Raw genomic sequence first — 20,964 nt, forward strand, 5'->3', positions numbered from 1 at the left:
CTAGGGGTCTAATTGGAGCCGTAGCCACTGGCCTACACCAGAGCTACAGCAACGCGGGATCTGAGCTGCGTCTGTGACCTATACCACAGCTCATGGCAATGCCGGATCCTTAACCCACTGATCAAGGCCAGGGATCGAACCCACAACCTCATGGTTCTTAGTTAAACTCGTTAACCACTGCGCCACGACGGGAACTCCCTAATATACATATGATTTAAATAGTGCTATGACAGTCCCAGTTAAACCATACAGGGTGAAAGGAGGCACTAATGATGGGAGCCTTACGTCTCCCCAGAAATGAGGAAGAAGATGGTCTTCTCCCCTCCCCACTTTTTATTTCATTATAAAAATGTAGCCCTGTTTGTTCTCAGGGCTGCTGCATTCCTTCACCAGCCCACTTGTATCTCACAAGCATCCTGTATTAATAAACTCATTCTTTGCCTGCTATTTTGCCTCACACTGAATTCTTTCTGAGACAGGACAAAAGAACCTAAGCTTCAGTAAGTCTGGACACCAGGTGATCAGTTTCAATTACATAACAGTGGGTTCAAGTCTCCTCCTAAGTCAGGGATCACAGGTTCAAGTCCCAATCTGAGGTGTGAGTGGGTTTGAGCCCCAGTCCATGGTTTCTGGGTTCAAGCTGCAATCTGAGTTTTGGCTGGGTTGGAGTTCTAGCCCATCGGTTCGAGTCCCTATCTGAGTTTTGGCTGGGTTGAAAGCCCATCCAAGAAGGAGTGTGGTTTCACTACTGAGGTCTCTCCATGGTGCAAATATAAATCGAGTTTATTGTTTGTGATTTTCTGTATATATCGACCATATTTTTTTTTGGCCACATCCATGGCATGGGGAAGTTCCAGGCCAGGGGTCAAACCTGTACCACAGCTGTGACTCAAGCCACAGCAGTGACATCACCAGATCCTTAACCTGCTGCACCACCAGAGGACTCCCTGTGTAGACCATATTTTATTTGACCATGCCCCTAGTGTTGGGCACCTAGGTTACTTTCATTTCTTTCTTCTCATAAACAGTATTGCAATGACCATTCTTGTACATGTCTCTACAAGAAACTTCTCTGGGCTATTTACTTAAGACAATTATTGAGTCCTATTAAATATCCCTACTTAATTTGACAAGTACTGCTAGATTGCTACACAGAATGATTCACTACACACTATTTTACCTACCCACCTGAAATTCTTGCATATTCCCAACTCTCTTCATATACATATTTAGCCATTTGGGTTTCTCCTTCTGTATAATGACTTCTTACCTTATTTTCTAATGAATTTTTTCCTTTGCCTACTCTTTTGCATAATTTCCTTATATATTCAAAATAATAACCTTTTGTTAGTCCTAAAAGTTGTAATTATCTTCTAATTTGTTACATATCTGGTAACTTTTTAGATCCTTCATTTACCATAAATCCTTAATTATGATGTAATCAAATCCTTTTCTACTCTATGGTTATACATTTGAAAGTATTATTTTTAAGAAATTAACCACAGCCACCAGGCATAATATTTTATCCATCAGTTTTATAGTTTTACCTTTCAGATTAATTCAATTCATTTGGAGATTATTTTTGTATATGGCGTGAAGTAGGGATTCGATTTTATTTTCTTCCACATACTGAGACAGTTTTCCCAAATCATAAAATAAATAACATATCTTTTTCCCACTGACTATTGATATCATCTCTGTCATATATCGAGTTTCCATAAATAGGAGTCTCTACTAGGTAACTACATTGTGATGCATTGGACTATCTGTAAAACTTTATTATAGTAGTATTATAATATGTACTAATAGCTGATAAAGCAAGCTTCCCATCATTATTCTTTTCTCAAAATGGTCTTAGCTTCCCCAAAATCTCAGAATTATTTTGTCAAGGTTCACAAAAAAATTATTCTGAAATATTGATTGGAATTGCATTCAAGTTACAGATTAAGTTAGAGAGAATATACCTATTTTAGTACTTATTTTAAAACTTCAATCTTAGGATTACGATTCCAAGTCTCAGTGTCTGTGAGACACTTAGGCTTTTTTAGTGTCTTCATGACAGAATTGTGTTGAAATACCAAAACAGACTAAAACTAATTAAGCATTTAGCTAAAGTTTTTGACAAAGAGCTAGAGAGTAAATGCAAATAAAGAAAGAAAGAACAAAAGAGGGCAAAAGTCACTAAAAGTATTAAAGAAACCAAAACCTGATTACTTTTCATAATGAAAAGAAAATCTGGCGTTCCCGTCATGGCTCAGTGGTTAGTAAATCTGACTAGGAACCATGAGGTTGCAGGTTCGATCCCTGGGCTCGCTCAGTGGGTTAAGGATCCGGCACTGCCGTGAACTGTGGTGTAGGTCACAGATGTGGCTCGGATCTGGCATTGCTGTGGCTGTGGCGTAGGCCAGTGGCTACATCTCTGACTAGATCCTAGCCTGCAAACATCCATATGCGAGGGTGCAGCCTTAGAAAAGACAAATAGACAAAAAAAAAAAAAAAAAAGAGAGAGAGAGAGAAAAGAAAATATTTGACAGGATTGGTAAAGAAAAAAGAAAGCACATGAAAAAGAATAAATAACTACAGAGATAACAGGTTTTAAAGTAGCTCAAGAATATTATGAAAAATACGTGTTCCTAAATTTGAAAACCTGGTTTTTAAAATACATAACAACTACTACGTTTAAATGAGGAAATAAAAGAGGTGCCCAATAAAGTATATACATAATTTATACCCACATACCTATACCAATCCATAAACATGAGTTTCTGTTCAAATTCATTTCAAATTTCAAACTTACTTTGGCATTCAGTAAATTCATCAGTGTTGCTCAATTCTCTGATAAAATCCTTAAAATTCACTTCATCTTATTTTTTTAAAAAAAGAAATAAAAAATGTAGATATTCTGTTAAAAAGACCACTTGCTGTTATAAAACCAGAGCTATAAACACAAAAATAAAGTGAAGGACTGGTAATCATCTTGTGACATATGTGACAAGCAGATTAGCCAAAATAAAAGCTACTGGAGATATTACTTTGAAAATCAATTCTTCAAAACAAATGCATCAATTAAAGATAAGAAAAAACATTTTCACTTTTCTTTTAAAATATATATGGGGTGTATCTTCTTGGAAATTTATGGTAAAGCATCTTCTGAAATACAGTTTTTTGGCAAAAAATGACATAATAACTCACCATTAGGATTAGTATCATCCAAAGCTGTCTTTATTTTATCATCTGTTAGATAAATTCGTATGGCATTTAAATTCTGCTGAAGATCAGAAATACTTGTAGGTTCATTTTTGTGAATGTTGTTCTTGTAAAATTGATCTTTATCTCCTGGGAAGAAGATAGAGAGAAATGTTCATGTTTCTCCTCTATATTTAAAGATAAGGGGGCAAAAATCTCATAATATGTAGAACTATACTTAAAAGAAAAGGCAATACGTGTATTTATTTAAGTCCTGCTCTCTTCCTAAAATGTTATAACAGCTCACAAGAAGTATACACAAAAAAAGGTATAAATGTAAGTAAGTAAATTGGGGGAAAGAAAGAAAAGAGCAAAAAAATAAATAAATAAGATAAAAAGAAAAATAGAAAAACTATATTCCAAAGGGTCATATCTGTAAATTTTGCAATAATATCAAATGTGTACTTATCTAACAATAGCTTTCAAAATAAAGTAAGCTGACAGAATTAAAGAGAGGAATAGATGGACCCACAATCAGAATTGGAGACTTGAACACCTTGCACTTAGCAATTAATAGAACAAGTAGAATAAACATCAGTAAAAATTAGAAAATTCAACAAAACTAGCAAAAATATAACCTAATTGATATTTATAGACCAGTATCCAACAACTACAGAATACACATTTTTTTAAGTGCACTCAGAATATCCACCTATGCTGGACTTGTTAGTGTATAGAAAGACAACAGATTTCTCTACATTAATTTTTCATCCTGGAACTTTACTGAATTCATTTATTAGTTCTAACAGTTTTTGGTAGCATCTTTAGAATTTTTTATATATAGCACCATGTGATCTGCAAACAATTACATTTTTACTTTCTCCTTTCCACCTTGGACTCCTTTTATTTATTTTCTCCTCTGATTGATGTGGCTAGAACTTCCAGTACTAAGGTGAATAAAAGAGGTGAGAGTGGACATCTGTATCTTGTTTCTGATCACAGAAGAAAAACTTGCAGCTATTGAGTATGATGTTGGCTATGAGTTTGTCATACGTGGCCTTTATTATGTTGAGATATGTTCTGTAATTGGCCTGTTCATATTTTATATTTCTTCCTATTAAGTCTTGGAAGAGCATACATTTCTAGGAATGAATCCATTTTTTTCTCAGTTGTCCATTTTATTGGCATGTATTCATTTATAATAATCTCATAATCCTTTGTATTTCTGTGGGGTTGATTGCAATTTTTCTTTCATTTCTCATTTATTTGGGCCCTCTTTTTTTCTTTTTTTTTCTTTTTCTTTTTGGGGCTGCACTTGTGCCATATGGAAGTTCCCAGGCTAGGGGTCAAATCGGAGCTACAGCTGCTGGCCTATGCCACAGCCACAGCAACTCAGGATCCAAGCTGTGTCTGTGACCTACACCACAGCTCATAGCAACGCCAGACCCCCGACCCACTGAGCAAAGCCAGGGATTAAACCCACATCCTCATAGATACTAGTCACATTCATTTCCACTCTGTCACAATGGGAACTCCTCTCTTTCTTTTTTTGATCCCAGCTAAATCAATGTTGTCTATCTTTTCAAAATATCAGCTTAGTTTCATTGATTTTCTTTTTTTTTTTACTTATATTTAATTTATTTTTGCTCTGAATTTTATGATCTCTCCTTTCTAAAAAAATTGGGCTTTGTTTGATATTTTTTTCTAGATACTTTAGGTGTAATATTAGATTGTTTATTTGAGAATCCTCATTTCCTGAGGTAGGCGTGTATCACTATAAACCTCCCTCTTAGTACTACTTTCCTTATACTAAGATTTTGGATCACTATAGTCCATTTTCATTTGTCTCAAGGTATTTTTAATTTCTTCTTTGAGATATTTAGTGATGCATTGGTTGTTTAGTAGCATATTGTTTAGACTCCATGCTTTTGTATTTTTGCAATTTTTCCTTGCAACTGCAAGCTTTCTAGTTTCATAATGTGGTTGGAAAAAATGCTTGATATGATTTCAATCTTAAGTTTACTGAGATTTTTTTGTGCCTAGCACATGATCTGTTTTGGATACTACTCCATGTGCACTTAAAAAAAAGGTGCATTCTACTGACTTTGGATGAAATGTTCTATATTTATCTAGTAGGTCCACCTGCTCTATTGTGTCATTTAAGACCAGATGTGCCTCAGATCCTGCCTTGCTGTGGCTGTGGCATAGGCTGGCAGCTGTAGCTCCTATTTGACCCCTAGCATGGGAACTGCCAAATGCCACGAGTGTGGCCCTAAAAAGCAAAAACAAACAAACAAACAAAAACTTACAACCTGACAAATAACCCAGTTTAAACATGAGCAAACATTCTCCAAAGAAGATATTATATGTATATATTGGATAGATATATATATATCCAATAGGTCTATGAAAAGATGCTCAACATCATTAGCCATCAGACAAATGAAAATCAAAACCCCAGTGAGATATTTTATTCCTATTATCATGGTTATAATTTAAAAGACAGGAAATAATGAGTGTTATAAGAAATTATGCATTGCTAATGGGAATGTAAAATGGTGCAGCTACTTTGCAGTACTTTGCAGTACCTCAAGAAGTTAAACATACAGTTATCACATGACCCAGTAATTCTATTCCTAGATATACCCAAAGGAAATGAGATAAATGTCCACGCAAAAACCTGCACTCAAAAATTTTACACAAATATTGGGGTTCCTGTCGTGGCGCAGTGGAAACGAATCCAACTAGGAACCATGAGGTGGCAGGTTTGGTCCCTGGCCTCGCTCAGTGGGTTAAGGATCTGGCATTGCTGTGAGCTGTGATGTAGGTCACAGATGCAGCTCAGATCTGGCGTTGCTGTGGCTCCGGTATAGGACGGTAGCAACAGCTCTGATAAGACCCCTAGCCTGGGAACTTCCATACGCTGCAAGTGCAGCCCTAAAAGCTCAAAAGGCAAAAAAAAAAAAAAAAAAAAAAAAAGTACGCAAATATTCATAAGAGAACTGTTCATGATGGCTGAAAAATTAAAACAATCCAATGTCTATGAACTGATAAATGTCTAAACAAATTGTGCCATATGCATATAATAGAATATTATTCTACCACAAAAAAGAATGAAGTACTGATTCATGCTGTAACACAGAGGAATCTTGAAAATCAAATGCTAAATGAAAGAAATCAGGCACAAAAGGCCATATATTGTATGATTTTATTTATATGAGATGTTCAAAATAGGCAAATCCACACAAATAGAAAGTAGATTAATGGGTGTCATTGGCTTGGGAGAGTTGGGAATAGATTAATTGCTAAAGGATATGGGATTTCTTTTTCAGGTAATGAAAATTTCCTGGAATTAGAATGGTGATAGTTGTACAACTTTGTGAATTTACTAAAAACCACTGTATTGTGCACTTAAGAATATATTTTGTGGTATGTGAACTATATCTCGACAAAAAATGTACATCTGTTAAAAATGTCAGATTATTTAAGGCATTCCAATTTTAGAGATATTAAAGTGTGGGGAAAAAACACATTTATTTCTCCAAAGCATTTAGAAATACATCATCAATAGGAGTATCTGCATCTATGGAGTTCTTTGGTAGGTGTTCTCTGTAGACTTGGGATTAGGAAAAGATGCTGGTATTAAAATGCTCTCTCCTAAGTTTCAAGAAGAATAAGAGGAACCTTGGGGAGAAGGGCCAAGTAATAGAATTTAAATAGCAAGGTCAAAATACCTCTGGTTAGGAAACAGATACAATACGGTAATAAGAATGATACAGGGATTAATACTGGACTTAGGGGAACTGAGTTAAGATTTTTATAAATAAAATAGACAGGCTATCCAGTTGGGTACATTTGAAAACTCTAGAGGCCTGTCTTGAGATAACAAAGCAAAAAGTAGTGGTCCCTTATCCAATTTCCAGACCTAATATAATTTATACCCAGAACTTCCTGAATGAAGGAAAACTTAACTCTTCATGAGGAAGGACTCCATAGTACCAACAAGGGCAATTACTATGAATCTTCTTCAATTTTGTCTCTCTTTTTTTTCCCTTCATTATAACCTTCCCCCCATTTTCTTCACTTATTTTTATATTCTTGTATTATTTCTATTTCATAAGCTTTTGAAATTCTGAAACTATAGAGACTAAAAATTTAAAAATTTAAAATCACATAGTGATTTTTAAATGTCATTTCATTATCTTTACAGTTATTTCTGTTTGAACTAGAAGAATTCACTTATCTATAGATTCTTTGAAATGTGAACTCTCTTTAATTTCCTTTAAGAAATCTTTTAAATCCTCCTCATTATCTGGAATGTCAAAAGCAACACACTGGCACTAAAAACCTGATTCTAAATTGGCTCATGAAATAAAGGCTTTACAATAGTTACCTAAATTCCATTTTAGTTCATTTTCTGTCTCAAATGGTTGAAATTATTTAAATAGAACTTTTCATACTTTTAGGAACCATCACTGAACAATTAATGATATTAGTAGCTGACATTTCTTGAGTTCTTAAACGCAAGAACTTATATAACTTTTGAGTTCCTTATATACACTAGGCATCCTTTTATGGTGCTTTACATGTAGTAACCCTGCAATTTTCACAAAAATTCCATGACACATGACTATTTTTAAAAGATGAAAGCAAAGAGAAATTAAATAACTTATCCAGGTCACTAAAGCCAAGAAAGTGCTAGAGGCTATATCTGAACTGAGGCACTCTAAGCCAGAGGTGACAATGTTAACTATTAGAATACACACAAACACACACATAGACACACACACACACACACACAGACACACACACACACACACAGTAAGATATAATAATATAATCACAGCAGAAAATTTAGGGCTGTATCAACATTAAGGAGACTTTAATTTGTAAAGAAAAATCCATGAGTTCCCACTGTGGCTCAATGGTAATGAACCAGACTAGTATCCATGAGGGTGATGGTTCAATCCCTGGCCCCGCTCAGTGGGTTAAGAATCCAGTGTTGCCATGAGCTGTGGTGTAGGTTGCAGGCGTGACCTGGATATGGCATTGCTGTGGCTGTGGTGTAGGCCAGCAGCTGCAGCTCTGATTCAAACCCTAGCCTGGAAACTTCCATATGCCATGGGTGCAGCCCTAAAAAGACAAAAAAAAAAAAAAAAAAAAAAAAGGGCAGGGGGACAAGTGCTCTAAAAGGACAAATAAAAGTGGATTTCCTCTGAAGAAAGATTACATAACAAAACAAAGCAGTTCATGCTGTTTTTGTTTTAATACATAGTACATGGAATTTTCCCACCCATGCTTATAACAAAGTGATGGATAACATTTATATCTAAATAAGCATATATAATATCAAGATGAATATGAACATTTAGATATAGTCAACAAATATTTAAATTAGTAGACTATTATGCCTCTAATTTGTATCAATCTAACTTCAGTATAACTCCCTTTAGCATCTTGCCCTCATACATACACTCTAATACACTCTGAGACTGATTCCCATTAAGGGAAAAAAGTGAAAAGAATCTCAGGCCAAAAAATGTTCACCGCTGATGTCACTAAGTCTAAGGGTTCCACTGCAGTCCTCCTCAGTTAAATAAATATTCAGACTTTTCAGGGTACACTCCAAGTTAGGTATACCCATCTGCCATTATCAACATGTGACAAGATATGAGCAGCTTCTTTAAACCCTACAGAGATAAATAAATATATACAAAATTATATATTTTTAATCCAAAATAATTTGCCCAAAGTCCACTATAGGTAAACTCTCAAATTATTTATTTTAACCAAAATCCCTATAGGAAAAAAAACCCCAAATTTTCATTTATAACAGATAACCCATTTATTTTTAGCAGCATTTGAAACCAAAAAATTTCATGGCAAAGAGAATATGGTGAATTTTCTGAATCTATTCATCCATTAAATACTGAATAAGCTGTAATAATTTCTTAAATATTAGTTATGTCTTTTACATGTAGGTCTAAAGATTTCTATCAACTGATAAGGCCAATAAAACCTAAAATTTGAGATTTGAAGTTCTTGATTCCCAGGGCCACTGTTAGTCCATCTCATATTGTTGTGTGAATTGGAAAAAGGGAACCCCCTCCTCTATGATTCACTTACAAAAAGGCACACTCTCCTCTGGGAAGCTGCACTCTATCAAAGCTTGGAGGACACAATGAAATACAGATTCCATTTCAGCCTCCACTTGCACCCTCTCGACCAGGCACCTTTATGCAAAGCACAACACATAGAACCCTACTGATACCAGACCAATTCAAAATACAAAACATAACAATAGTTGGGTACTTCAATTTTTCATCAATACTGTTTCTCACTCCGTTTCTCTCTCAATTCCAAAATGAATTGTATGTGTTTCCATAGTTTAAAAAGTGTTGTATTATGCCAATGGATCTAAACTTCAAGGAGGTCACTTGGAAAGAATACCACAATACCGTCTTAGATCTATATTCACTCTACTAACATTTATTTTACAGCTACTAAGACCAATAATGAAAATTTCAGCCCTCTCATCAAAGAGTTTCCTATAAATTCCTTGAAGACAGGAACTGAATCTGTCATGTCTATTAAAAAATTATAATACATTATATGGTTGGTACTATGAGAAAAATATGCACAATTTAATATGGAAGCACTGAGAAGGTTTTCCTAGCCTAGATTTACTGAATGATAGATTCTGGGAAGCCCTATTGGATGAGAGGTAACATTTGAGCTGAGTTTAGAGGAAAAAATGTGAGGTTGTCTGACAGGAAAAGTATACAAAGGAAACACCACATGTAAAGACATGGAACCAAAAGTAAATAGAGCCAATTTAAATTATAATAATTAGTATGGCTAGAGAACATATACAAATGCAGAATTGATAAGATATGAGGGTAAAGAGATAAGAAGATAGATTTATCAATCATTCATTCATTCCATAAATATTTGTATGAGTTAATAACATAAAGATTTGGAACAATGCCAGGACAGTAAATACTATACTATTAATTTTAGCTATTACAAGAGCCTGCTGAAACCCAGGATTGCACTAGGATCTGGAGAAACAATGGTGAGCAAAGTAGAGACTTGTTTCTTGGTCCAATGGTGCTTCTGGACAAATGGGAGAAAGAGATATTAAACAAATAATACAGGCTTCCCTGAGGACCCTGACACTCATCTGAAAGATGAGTAACATTAACTCAGCAAAGAGAATCAGGGAATATTCTCTTTGCTAGGGGATATAACACGCAAAGGCCTTGTGGTGGAAACAAAAGAGAGTCTCTAAGGAACTGAAAGAAAGCCAATGTAGCCGAAGTACAGAAAGTAAGGATAATAGTACGAAATTATGCTAGAAGATAGGATGCGCAGCATTTTTTATCTTTATTCTAAAACAATGGAAAATGTTTAAAGAGTATAAATGAGGGTGGATTACATGATCAGATTCCTATTTAGGAAAAAATATCACTTGCTGGAGTGGGCAGAATGAACTAGCAATCCATTCTTGGCAGCATCCTAAAAAAAGCTCTTTTATAGGGAATAGTTTCTCATATATAAAGTTCTTACCATCTGCCTTTGATAATTTCAGATTTGAAAAGAAAGTCTCTTTTCTAAAATCTGCATATTTAGAGAGAGAGATTACGTGACAAGGCATGATATACTGGTCTTACCCAGTTTGAAAGGAAACAAATGGATAGATTAAATACTTCATTTCTAAGTAATATTTGACCATTTCCTTCTCACAAAATCTTCTCCTCATTTCCAGACTATTATTATCTCCTCATGCTCCCCTTACTTCTTACTTAGATTTGTCATCCTCCACCAGCTCCTTAAATGTGGCCAGATACACATGCTTACTTTTTCCCTAAGAGGGTAGATTAATCCCCAGGCCCATATATTCAATAAAATGTTTAATTATTAGTCTGAATTGTCCTCATTCTCTGCTTGCCTATGCATTATCTATCTACTTCTGGTATTTTTCCCTAAGGACAAGTTATACCCATTCATCCTACATATTTCCTACAGAAATACAAATTCGTACAGGTATCTATTTGAGGGACAAGTGATAGAAATAAAATCTGTCTATCTGCATAGATAGACCATACAGCAACTAAACAACAGTTTAGAATAACTTACAATTAGTCCAGATATTACCTTGAAACAAAGGAAGGTTAGACTAAAAGTAAATTATATTTACCTTTATTTTTTAAATTTGTTCTAAGCAAGATGAAAAAAACAACTAACCTAATAAGATAATGGGTTATAAGATAACTCTAAAATAAAACTCTGACATTTCTCAACCTCAGCACAATTAACATCTCGGGCCAGATAATTATTTGAGAGTGGGAGTACTGTCCTGTAAACCGTAGGGTGTTTAGCAGCATATTTTGCCTCTACTCTCTGAATGCCAGCAGTCCTCCCCCATCAGTTTTGACAATCAAATCTGTCTTCAGACATTACGAACTGTTCCCCAGGAGGCAAAGCTGACTATATTTTTTTAGCTGAAGCTAAATTTAGTCAGGAAAATAGCTTTCTAAATATGAGTACAACTCGTCTGCGGATATCTCAGGTAAGAGTATAAATGGATCAGGTAAATTCTTTGTAAATAGAGCAAAGAGCAGATCAACACTTTAAAGACAAACATTTTAATTATTCAACAATAACTTGTACTTCTCAAAAGGCCTTTCGCTTTAAAAAAAAAAAAAAAAGCTAGATAGGAGTTTCTGTTGTGGCTCAGCAGGTTATGAACCCGACTAGAATCCATGAGGATGCAGGTTTGATCCCTGGCCTTGCTTAGTGGGTTAAGGATTAGGTGTTCCTGTGAGCTGTAGTGTAGGTCACAGATGTGGCTCAGATCTGGTGTTGCTGTGGCTGTGGTATAGGCTGGCAGCTGCAGCTCTGATTCAACCCCTAGCCCGGTCACTTCCATATGCTACAGGGGTGCCCCCGCCCCCCACAAAAAGCCAGAAAACTCTTAAAACCTTTCTAAAAATTTATAAAAGGGAAAAAGGCTAACTTTGGAATGAAATTATTGTAGATGGAAACATTATTTCAAAGTCATGCAAAATATACATAAATACCTGGAGACCAGTTTTACAATACAGTCCAGGATATGTGTATGTGATATTGTAACAACTAAATCTCTGACATATAAATAGGGTATATCCCCTAAATCTGGCCTATTGTGAGCAGTGTTCCCATAAGTTTTTGTTATTATCTAAGAACCAGTATTAAAACTTAATTAGTATTTGGTAAAATAGTTTGAAACTCTTGGATAAAGTTTTAGTAGAACTTTTTATTACAAGCTGCTGGTTATCTGCTCAAACTCACCTTCAACAAAGGAATCATTCAGTCTTTCTTGAAGACTATCATCAACAACATAAATTTTATCAGTGTTTTCAAGTACATCTGAATATTTGTCCTTGTCAGACTGATCGCTTTCTTTCACGGAGTCCAATGTACCGATGGTCTCATTCAATGCTACAAACACAGAGAATACACGTACAATATGTGATTCAGGCCATGGATCCACATTTTTAGAACTTAAAAATAAAATTGATAGACTCTTCTAGATTTGCACTGTCCAAAATGGCAGCCACTAGCTATATACGGCCATTTAAATAAGTAGAGCAGTCCATTCTCCACACCTATAGATTTCTACAGCCCCTTATATTTGTTTTTAAAGTTATATTGTTACATGTCTGTGTTTTCTGTTTGTTTTGTTTTAGTTTTTGAAGAACTATTCCTCTATGAACAAAAGTATGTACTGAAGGAGTTCCCGTCATGGCTCAGCAGAAACGAATCTGACTAGTAACCATGAGGATGCAGGTTTGATCTCTGGCCTCACTCAGTGGGTTAAGGATCCAGTGTTGCTGTGAGCTGTGGTGTAGGTGGCAGACATGGCTCAGATCTGGCGTTGCTGTGGCTGTGGTATAGGCCAGTGGCTATAGCTCCAATTCAACCCCTAGCCTAGGAGACTCCATATGCTGCTGATGCAGCCCCAAAAAAACAACAACAACAAAAAAAAGTATACACCAAAATTTCTCTAGTTACTCTGTTATGAGCTCAACGTTTCAGTAAAAAAAAAATACCCTCATTCCAATCTTTCCCTTTCCACTTTCCTTACTAATGTCCTTTCTCTTCTCAGCTAACTTCACTCAATTTGGAGAGTCATCATAGTCTGTTATGTATAGCACAATAACATCAAACATTTGGATTTGGAAATTCATGACTGACCTCCCTTAATCTTAAAAAGAAAACTTCGCGTTTCTAAAGAAGAATCTCTCAGATTCATGAAAAGAAATTGATAATAAATTGCCCTAAATTAGCTAATTCATGTAAAAGTAATTTTACAGATTATTTTGTTCTACGGTATATTCATTAGTCATTGGTAAAAAGTTTCAAAAACAGGTCATGTGCAGAAGAATTGAAGGGAAGCTTGAATCTAGAGAAAAGATGGTTTAATGGTAAAGAAAGAAAATCTAAGAGTTCTCACATTTCTAGAGGGCTATGGACAGGAAAAGAGCCCAAATGTTAAATACAGTTCAGGAACAGAATTATTAAGATTTCCACCAAATATGTGGAATAATTGCCTACTTCTACAGCTGTTCAGAGACAAACAGTAGAATGAATGTACAATGCCATTAGCCTGTCCTTGAAACCCACTAATTTGATTTTTTAATAAACATATAAAAATTAAAGAAATTCCATATCTAATGAACTAGGGAATTATCAGATCCTCTACTATAGACTTCATTCTCTGACCATGATAAAATAAAACTAGAAATAAAAAACAAAGGGCAATAATGAAATTCAAATTGCCTTGAAATTTAAAGCTTTCCCTAGACAACTCTCACATCAAGGAGAAAATCAAAACACAACTGTAAATGTGTAGAAAATAACAACAATAACAAGTCAGACTGTTATATAAGCCAAAGTTTGACTAAGATGAAAACTGATAGTCTTAAACATGTTAATTTCCCAGCAAGAAAAAAATTTAATTAATAATTTAAACAAAAATTTAGAAAAAATATACAATGGGAATAAGGGAACAAAAGAAAGGACTTCATAAAGATAAAAACATAAATTTCTAACCATAAACAGAAACACTAAAGATAAATCTAAGTGTTTGTATTTTAAAAGAAAAATAAATAAGATACTTGCTACATATAGCTCTGGTGAGTAAAGAAGAGGGTGCTGCTTTGATGCATAGGCCCTCTCCTACAAAAGGCCACTCTTCTCCAAGATCAGGAAACATAATCAAACTACCAAATACACAGAAGTAAAAACAGCAAATTAGAATAAAATGAGGCAACAGAGGAATATGTTTCAAACAAAGGAAAAAAATAAAAACACAGAAAAAGAATGAAGGAAGTGGAGATGGGCAATCTACCTGAAAAGAATTCAAGGTAATGATCATAATTTGATGATCAGGAGAATATTTGATAAGTGAAAAGTGAGAAGTTCTTAATAAAGTGTTAGAAAATATAATTAACAACCAAGGATAAAGAATACAATAACTGAAGTGAAAAATACACTAGAAGGAATCAACAGTAGATTCCACGATACAGAGAAAAAGATAAGTGAGCTGGAAGATTTCCATAGTGTAGTGGAAATCACTAAAACTGAACAGAGAGGAGAAAAATGAATAAAAATAAATGGGCACAGTTTAAGAGACCTATGAGACAATATCATGTATACTAACACTGCCTGTCTATATGGTGCTTAAAGAGATTCACTTCAGATAGAGAGATACACACAAAGTGAAGGTAAGGGGATAAAAAATGACATCCCATGCAAATTGGAAACAAAAATAAAGCTGGGGTAGCAATTTTATCAGACAAAATACACTTTAAAACAAAGATTGTAACAAGAGAAAAAGAAGGACATTACATAATGATTAAGGGATTAAGACAAGAAGAAAATATAACAAATAAATATATATACACACACATTAGTAGCATCTAAATACATAAAGCAAATAGTAACAGGCATAAAGGAAGTGGCTGACAATAACACAGTAATAGTAGGGGACTTTCATTCCCCCACTTACATCAATTAACAGATCATCCAGACAGAAAATCAATTAAAAAAAAAGCAATGGCCTTAAGTGACACATTAGACTAGTTGGACTTAAATATATCTACAGGGCATTCATCCCAAAGCAGCAAAATACACATTCTTTTCAAGTGCACATGGAATATTCTCCAGGATAGATCACATACTAGGCCACCAAATAAGTCTCAACAAATGTAAGAGGACAGAAATTATATCAAGCACCTTTTCTGACTACAATTGTATAATACCAGAAACTAATTACAGAAGAAAAATGGAAGAAAACACAAACATTTGGAGATTAACATGCTAAAAAAACAAAGGTTTGTAAGGTAAAAAGTTTGTACCTTCCAGAGCCATGGATATGAAACGTATACTGTACAGAACATAGTCAGTAACTATACAATAACTTTATATGGTGATATATTATAATTAGACTCATCTTGATCAGTTAAAAATGTTTAGAAATATCAAATCACTATGCTATGTAACAGGAACTAACATAGTGTTGTAGGTCAATTATACTTAAAAACAAACTCATAGAAAAAGAGATCGAATTTGCGGTTACCAGAAGTGCAGGGCTGAGGAGGAGGAACTGGATGAAGGTGGTTAAAAGGTACAAACCTCCAGTTATAAAATAAAAAAGTACCAAGGATGTGATGTGCATCGTGATGAATATAATTAACACTGCTCTATGCTATATATATGAAAGTTGTTAAGAGAGTAAATCCTGGAGTTCCTATCGTGGCTCAGGGGTTAACGAACCCAACTAGCATCCATGAGGACGGGGGTTTGATCCCTGTCCTTGCTCAGTGGGTTAAGGATCTGGCGTTGCCATGAGCCATGGTGCAGGTTGCAGACGCAGCTCGGATCCCATGTTGCTGTGGCTATGGTGTAGGCTGGCGGCTACAGTTCTGATTGGACCCCTAGCCTGGGAACCTCCATATGCCATGGGTGCAGCCCTAAAAAAGGAAGAAAAAAAAAAGAGAGTAAATCCTGAGGTCTTATCACAAGAAAAAAAAATTTTTTACTCCTTTAATTTTATATCTAAATGAGATGTTGAACGTTCACTAAACTTACTGTGATAATCACTTAATGATGTATGTAAATTAAATCATTATACTGTATACCTTAAGCTTATACAGTGCTATATGTCAATTATATCTCAATAAAACTGGAAGAAAAAAAGAATGAAGTAGCTTATATGATATAATAAAACATAGAATAATATCTAAGATACACTGTCAATTTTTTTAAACAGGTTGTGGAATATTATGAACATACATAATAATTTTTAAATAATAATTTGGAACATACAAACATTCATTGATGTAAAGAAAAAAAACCTAAAAGGATATTTACCAAACATTAATAGGGGTTTTCCAGAGGGTGACACTACAAGAGACTAAATTTTATATTTCTTACATTTCTGAACATTACATTTTTTATAACATTAAAAAAATTTTTCTGTATTTTTATGGCCATACCTGCGGCATATGGAAGTTCCCAGGCTAGGGGTCCCATCAGAGCTGCAGCTGCCAGCCTCCGCCACAACCACACCAATGCCAGATCAGAGCCCCATCTGTGACCTACACCACAGCTCACAGCAATGCCAGATCCTTTAACCCACGAACAAGGATAGGATCAGACCCACAACCTCATGGATACTAGTTGGATTCTTAACCTGCTGAGCCACAACAGGAACTCCTTTTATAACATTTTAAATATTGCCATTAGTATATAGTAAAATTTTCTTATTTTAACTATGGGAAAAGATCACAACCCTATTTTTTCCCAACCCTTTCTATCACAAATGCACAATTCTCAAATTAAAAAAAAATAGTAAAGTTTACCATTATTGGAATTGTTCAAATATAGATAAAACAAACATGTGCCACAGCTACTATAAAGAAGATTAAGCACCCAATATAGTGTTTAGCTAGATGACCTCTGAATGAGTCCTGAGTTGTTGCTTTTTAACAGTTTCATCATAAGATCTTACCAATAAAACTGGAAAATTTCTGGGTGTCCCTCAAAGCCTTCATACAGTCTTTAACATTCACTGTGTTGTCGTCTGGAAGGAAGAGGGGGAGACATCACAGACAAAAATTGCTGGGCCAGGTAATATTAAAAATATAGTGCCAAAATCAGCATACAATGTTTATACATTTTTGAAATTTTTATTTGCAAGATACTTTGGATTCTTTTTCATCCATCATGCTTGCAAAATCCCTACAAGATTATAGATACTAGTTCTGCTTCTACCTGCAAGAGATTCGTAAAGTCCAGAACTTCACTCTGTCCAATGTTACAAAACTAGGATTTCTACTTACAGGTCCTAAATTCCCAAACTATTCTCTTTTTTTTTTTAGTGATTTTTATTTTTTCCATTATAGCTGGTTTACAGCGTTCTGTCAAACCCAAACTATTCTTTAGGCACTAAATTAAGATGCACTCGAGGAGAGAGGATTCCAACAAGCCCACTGCCTGCAAAATTTTAACCTGCTGTTAAAATTATTCTCATAACTGCGAAAAAGAAAATTAAGAGAAGAAAGACTCCTTTTCAAAAAACAATGTACATAGTAACAAGCAAATACCTATAGATACTTGCTCAATAAAGGAATCGCATTTACTTGAGCAAAGACCTTGGATACTTTCTTTATAAGTACTCTCACCAAAACCAAAATGAAAGAGACACAAAATATGATTGAAATACTTAGAAGCTTACCAGAAACAAAATCAGATTGAAGGATTTTCTCTACCTCTTCTTTAGGCGACTTAATCCCAGTATCACTTAGAAAGCCTTCCAAGTCTTTCTCAGGTATCATGTCACCTTCAGGCAAATCAACAGCTAAGATAATCTCCTGTAACTCTAGAAATAGAAAGAAGTTATTTGGTGTTTTATCTAATCTCTGATTTTATTTTATTTAATTTATTTTTTGTCTTTTTGTCTTTTTAGGGCTGTACCCACTGCATATGAGGTTCCCAGGCTAGGGGTTGAATGGGAGCTGTAGCCGCCAGCCTACACCACAGCCACAGCAACTTCAGATCTGAGCCACATCTGTGACCTACACCACAGCTCAAGGCAACGCCAGATCCTTAACCCACTGAGTGAGGCCAGGGATCAAACCCACGTCCTCATGGATACTAGTCAGGTTCATTAACTGCTGAGCCACAACGGGACTGCCTGATCTCTGATTTTAAAAGCAACAATCGCAGCCATCAATAAAGGCTTTTGTCAGTGACAAACCCAGTTTACAATCACATCCTGAATTGAGGAATAAGAAATCTCAGTGAAGAATCCATCCCTCAAGGAATTCTACATCAAACAGCCCAATGTGTAAAGAGTTCTTAATCTATCATGTTTCTCAGGTGTTAATATAAAATTGGCAGAGCCAAAATGATTCATATGGCTGAATTTTTCATTGCAGTTACACAGAGTAGTTACTTTACCATGGAGCTCTAGCAGTGGCAAGCAAAATTAACTTTCCTGATTGAGGTGAAATAAACTTCAGAATCATGAGAAATGTAAAATATAAAACACAAGTATCACAAGCACTCATTCATCTTTTCTTTTCAATTCTATCAAGACCTAACTGCACCCTAGCATCTGTAATTTTGCTTTATTTCCAGCCTTTTCAAAGGAGGCAGTATTAAATCACATGGACTTACATTCAAACCCTGATGCTGAGATTTGTGACCTAGAACTGTGTAACCATGAGCAAATTTTTACTACTTAACCCAACTATAAAGCTCAGTTGTCTGTATCTAAAATGAGATTATAATAATATTTACCTCATAAAGTTCATATGGAGATTAAATATGATAATGTACTCAAAAATAGTTAAAACAGTGTTAGATTAAGGGCTTAATAAATGCCATGCTATCAATAGCAATAAAATATATTATTAAATCCAGAAGGAACTGGCTGCAAATTGTAATCACAGTTTCTTGGTGCTTTAGATCTTGCCTCACTTCTTATCCCCCTAACATCTCTGGGAGGCAACTGCAGATGGCAATCTGAGTTTTGTTAGCACCTGAAAACCTGTATCAGCCCTAATTCTTTGTCTTAACTAAAACTTGGTTTCCTTTCTTGCACAACCACCTTGAGTGGCGTCTGCTCATCCTCCCATACTCCACATATCACAGGACCAGGAGGCAGAGCAACATTCTCCTAGTTTTCTGGGGCAATCGTCAGTCAGCCCATTTTGGTTCCACCTTCAACCAAACCTTATTCCTCCATTTGAGGCTCAAATCTGTCAAACAAAAAAGTACACACACTCTACTTGTACTATCTTCATTTGTTTCAGCCCTATGTTTTTATTTATTTTATTTTATTTTTTGCTTTTTAGGGCCACATCCACAGCACATGGAGCTTCCCAGGCTAGGGGTCGAATTGGAGCTGTAGCTGCCAGCCTACACCACAGCCACAGCAACGCCAGATCTGAGCTGTGTCTGCAACCTACACCACAGCTCACGGCAAAGCTGGATCCTTAACTCATTGAGCAAGGCCAGGGATCGAACCTGCAACCTTATGGTTCCTAGTCGGATTTGTTTCCACTGCGCCACAATGGGAACTCCTCATGTTTTTAATTTTTAAACAAAAATGAAAGTCAAATAATAGAAAACCTATGATATTAAACTGCCCATGGTCACTCTAGTATTAAACAAAAACTAAAGAAAGGAACATGAGGAATGTATACTATCGGAAGCAAAAGATTTATGAGAAATTATATCATATAAAAACCTATACATTGGATGGAGTCCTAAGTATGAGGCTTAAAATGATATGCAGAATATTCATATCTGGAAAGATTTTTAAGCTAGTAGCTGAGTTTACATAAAGTCCTGAAAACAAACAAACAAACAAAAAGGATTAAAAATAGCTTTAAACAGACTTCTTTCCAGAAAGAGCCTTTTTTCTTTCATTATGGAAGCTGCCAACTTTTAATCAAAACCAAATTTTGTCTGCCTATAAAGAGATCAATGCCAACATGTTAACCAGAAGTTATCAGAATCAGAAAAGCTAAAAAACGAAACAAAACAGACATCCATTCAAGAGAAGTAAATTTAATAGTCACAAGTAGTCTAATACTTACCTTCTAACCTGGAGGCATCACGCATATCCTTCACCACTTTTGCAAATTCTTCAATTTGTACTTTCTCACTTTCTATAAGAAAAACATTTTTAAAAAATCAGCCTCGCTTAAGCAAAAGCTGGATCCAATAAATAAACCTTTGAAAGTGTGAATTACTTGATGTACTCATAAGAATTATATTTCTTTTGTATATTGTTGAGTAACCAAAGGATTAATTTTATGGAATGAACAAATCTTAAGGTTACAGAAGTCAGGCTGAATTTTCAATTTCCAATAGTCAAAACTATGCAATCCATATCCCTAGAAATAAAACTGAGACAAATCTCAGTTTTAGCCTTTCAAATGTTTGAAGATAAAATACTGTACCAGATTAACTTTAAAGACTTTTTTTAATGTCAAATGGTTCTATAGTTACAATTTCTGACTCATGTTTATACCCATTTCTTCTTTCTTTTTTGTCTTTTTGCCTTTTCTAGGGCTGCTCTTGCGGCATATGGAGGTTCCCAGGCTAGGGGTCTAATTGGAGCTATAGCCACAGACCTTCGCCAGAGCCACAGCAACGCAGGATCCGAGCCGTGTCTGTGATCTACACCACAGCTCATGGCAACGCCGGATCCTTAAC

At 35.2% G+C, this 20,964-nt stretch overlaps 1 protein-coding gene across 1 annotated transcript in view; it reads right to left on the reverse strand.

Moving 5' to 3' along the window:
- The window catches only part of LOC100624995 (EF-hand calcium-binding domain-containing protein 13-like), an 83,632-nt gene continuing 70,089 nt past the window's right edge, over window positions 7,422–20,964 (reverse strand). The window contains 7 exon segments of the mRNA XM_021066303.1: window positions 7,422–7,498; window positions 8,734–8,829; window positions 8,832–8,876; window positions 10,756–10,806; window positions 17,246–17,317; window positions 17,972–18,115; window positions 20,343–20,414. Of these exon segments, the coding sequence (XP_020921962.1) occupies window positions 7,422–7,498; window positions 8,734–8,829; window positions 8,832–8,876; window positions 10,756–10,806; window positions 17,246–17,317; window positions 17,972–18,115; window positions 20,343–20,414 (557 nt within the window).

Source organism: Sus scrofa, chromosome 12 (assembly GCF_000003025.6).
Source record: "Sus scrofa isolate TJ Tabasco breed Duroc chromosome 12, Sscrofa11.1, whole genome shotgun sequence".
NCBI classification, from domain to species: Eukaryota; Metazoa; Chordata; class Mammalia; order Artiodactyla; family Suidae; genus Sus; species Sus scrofa.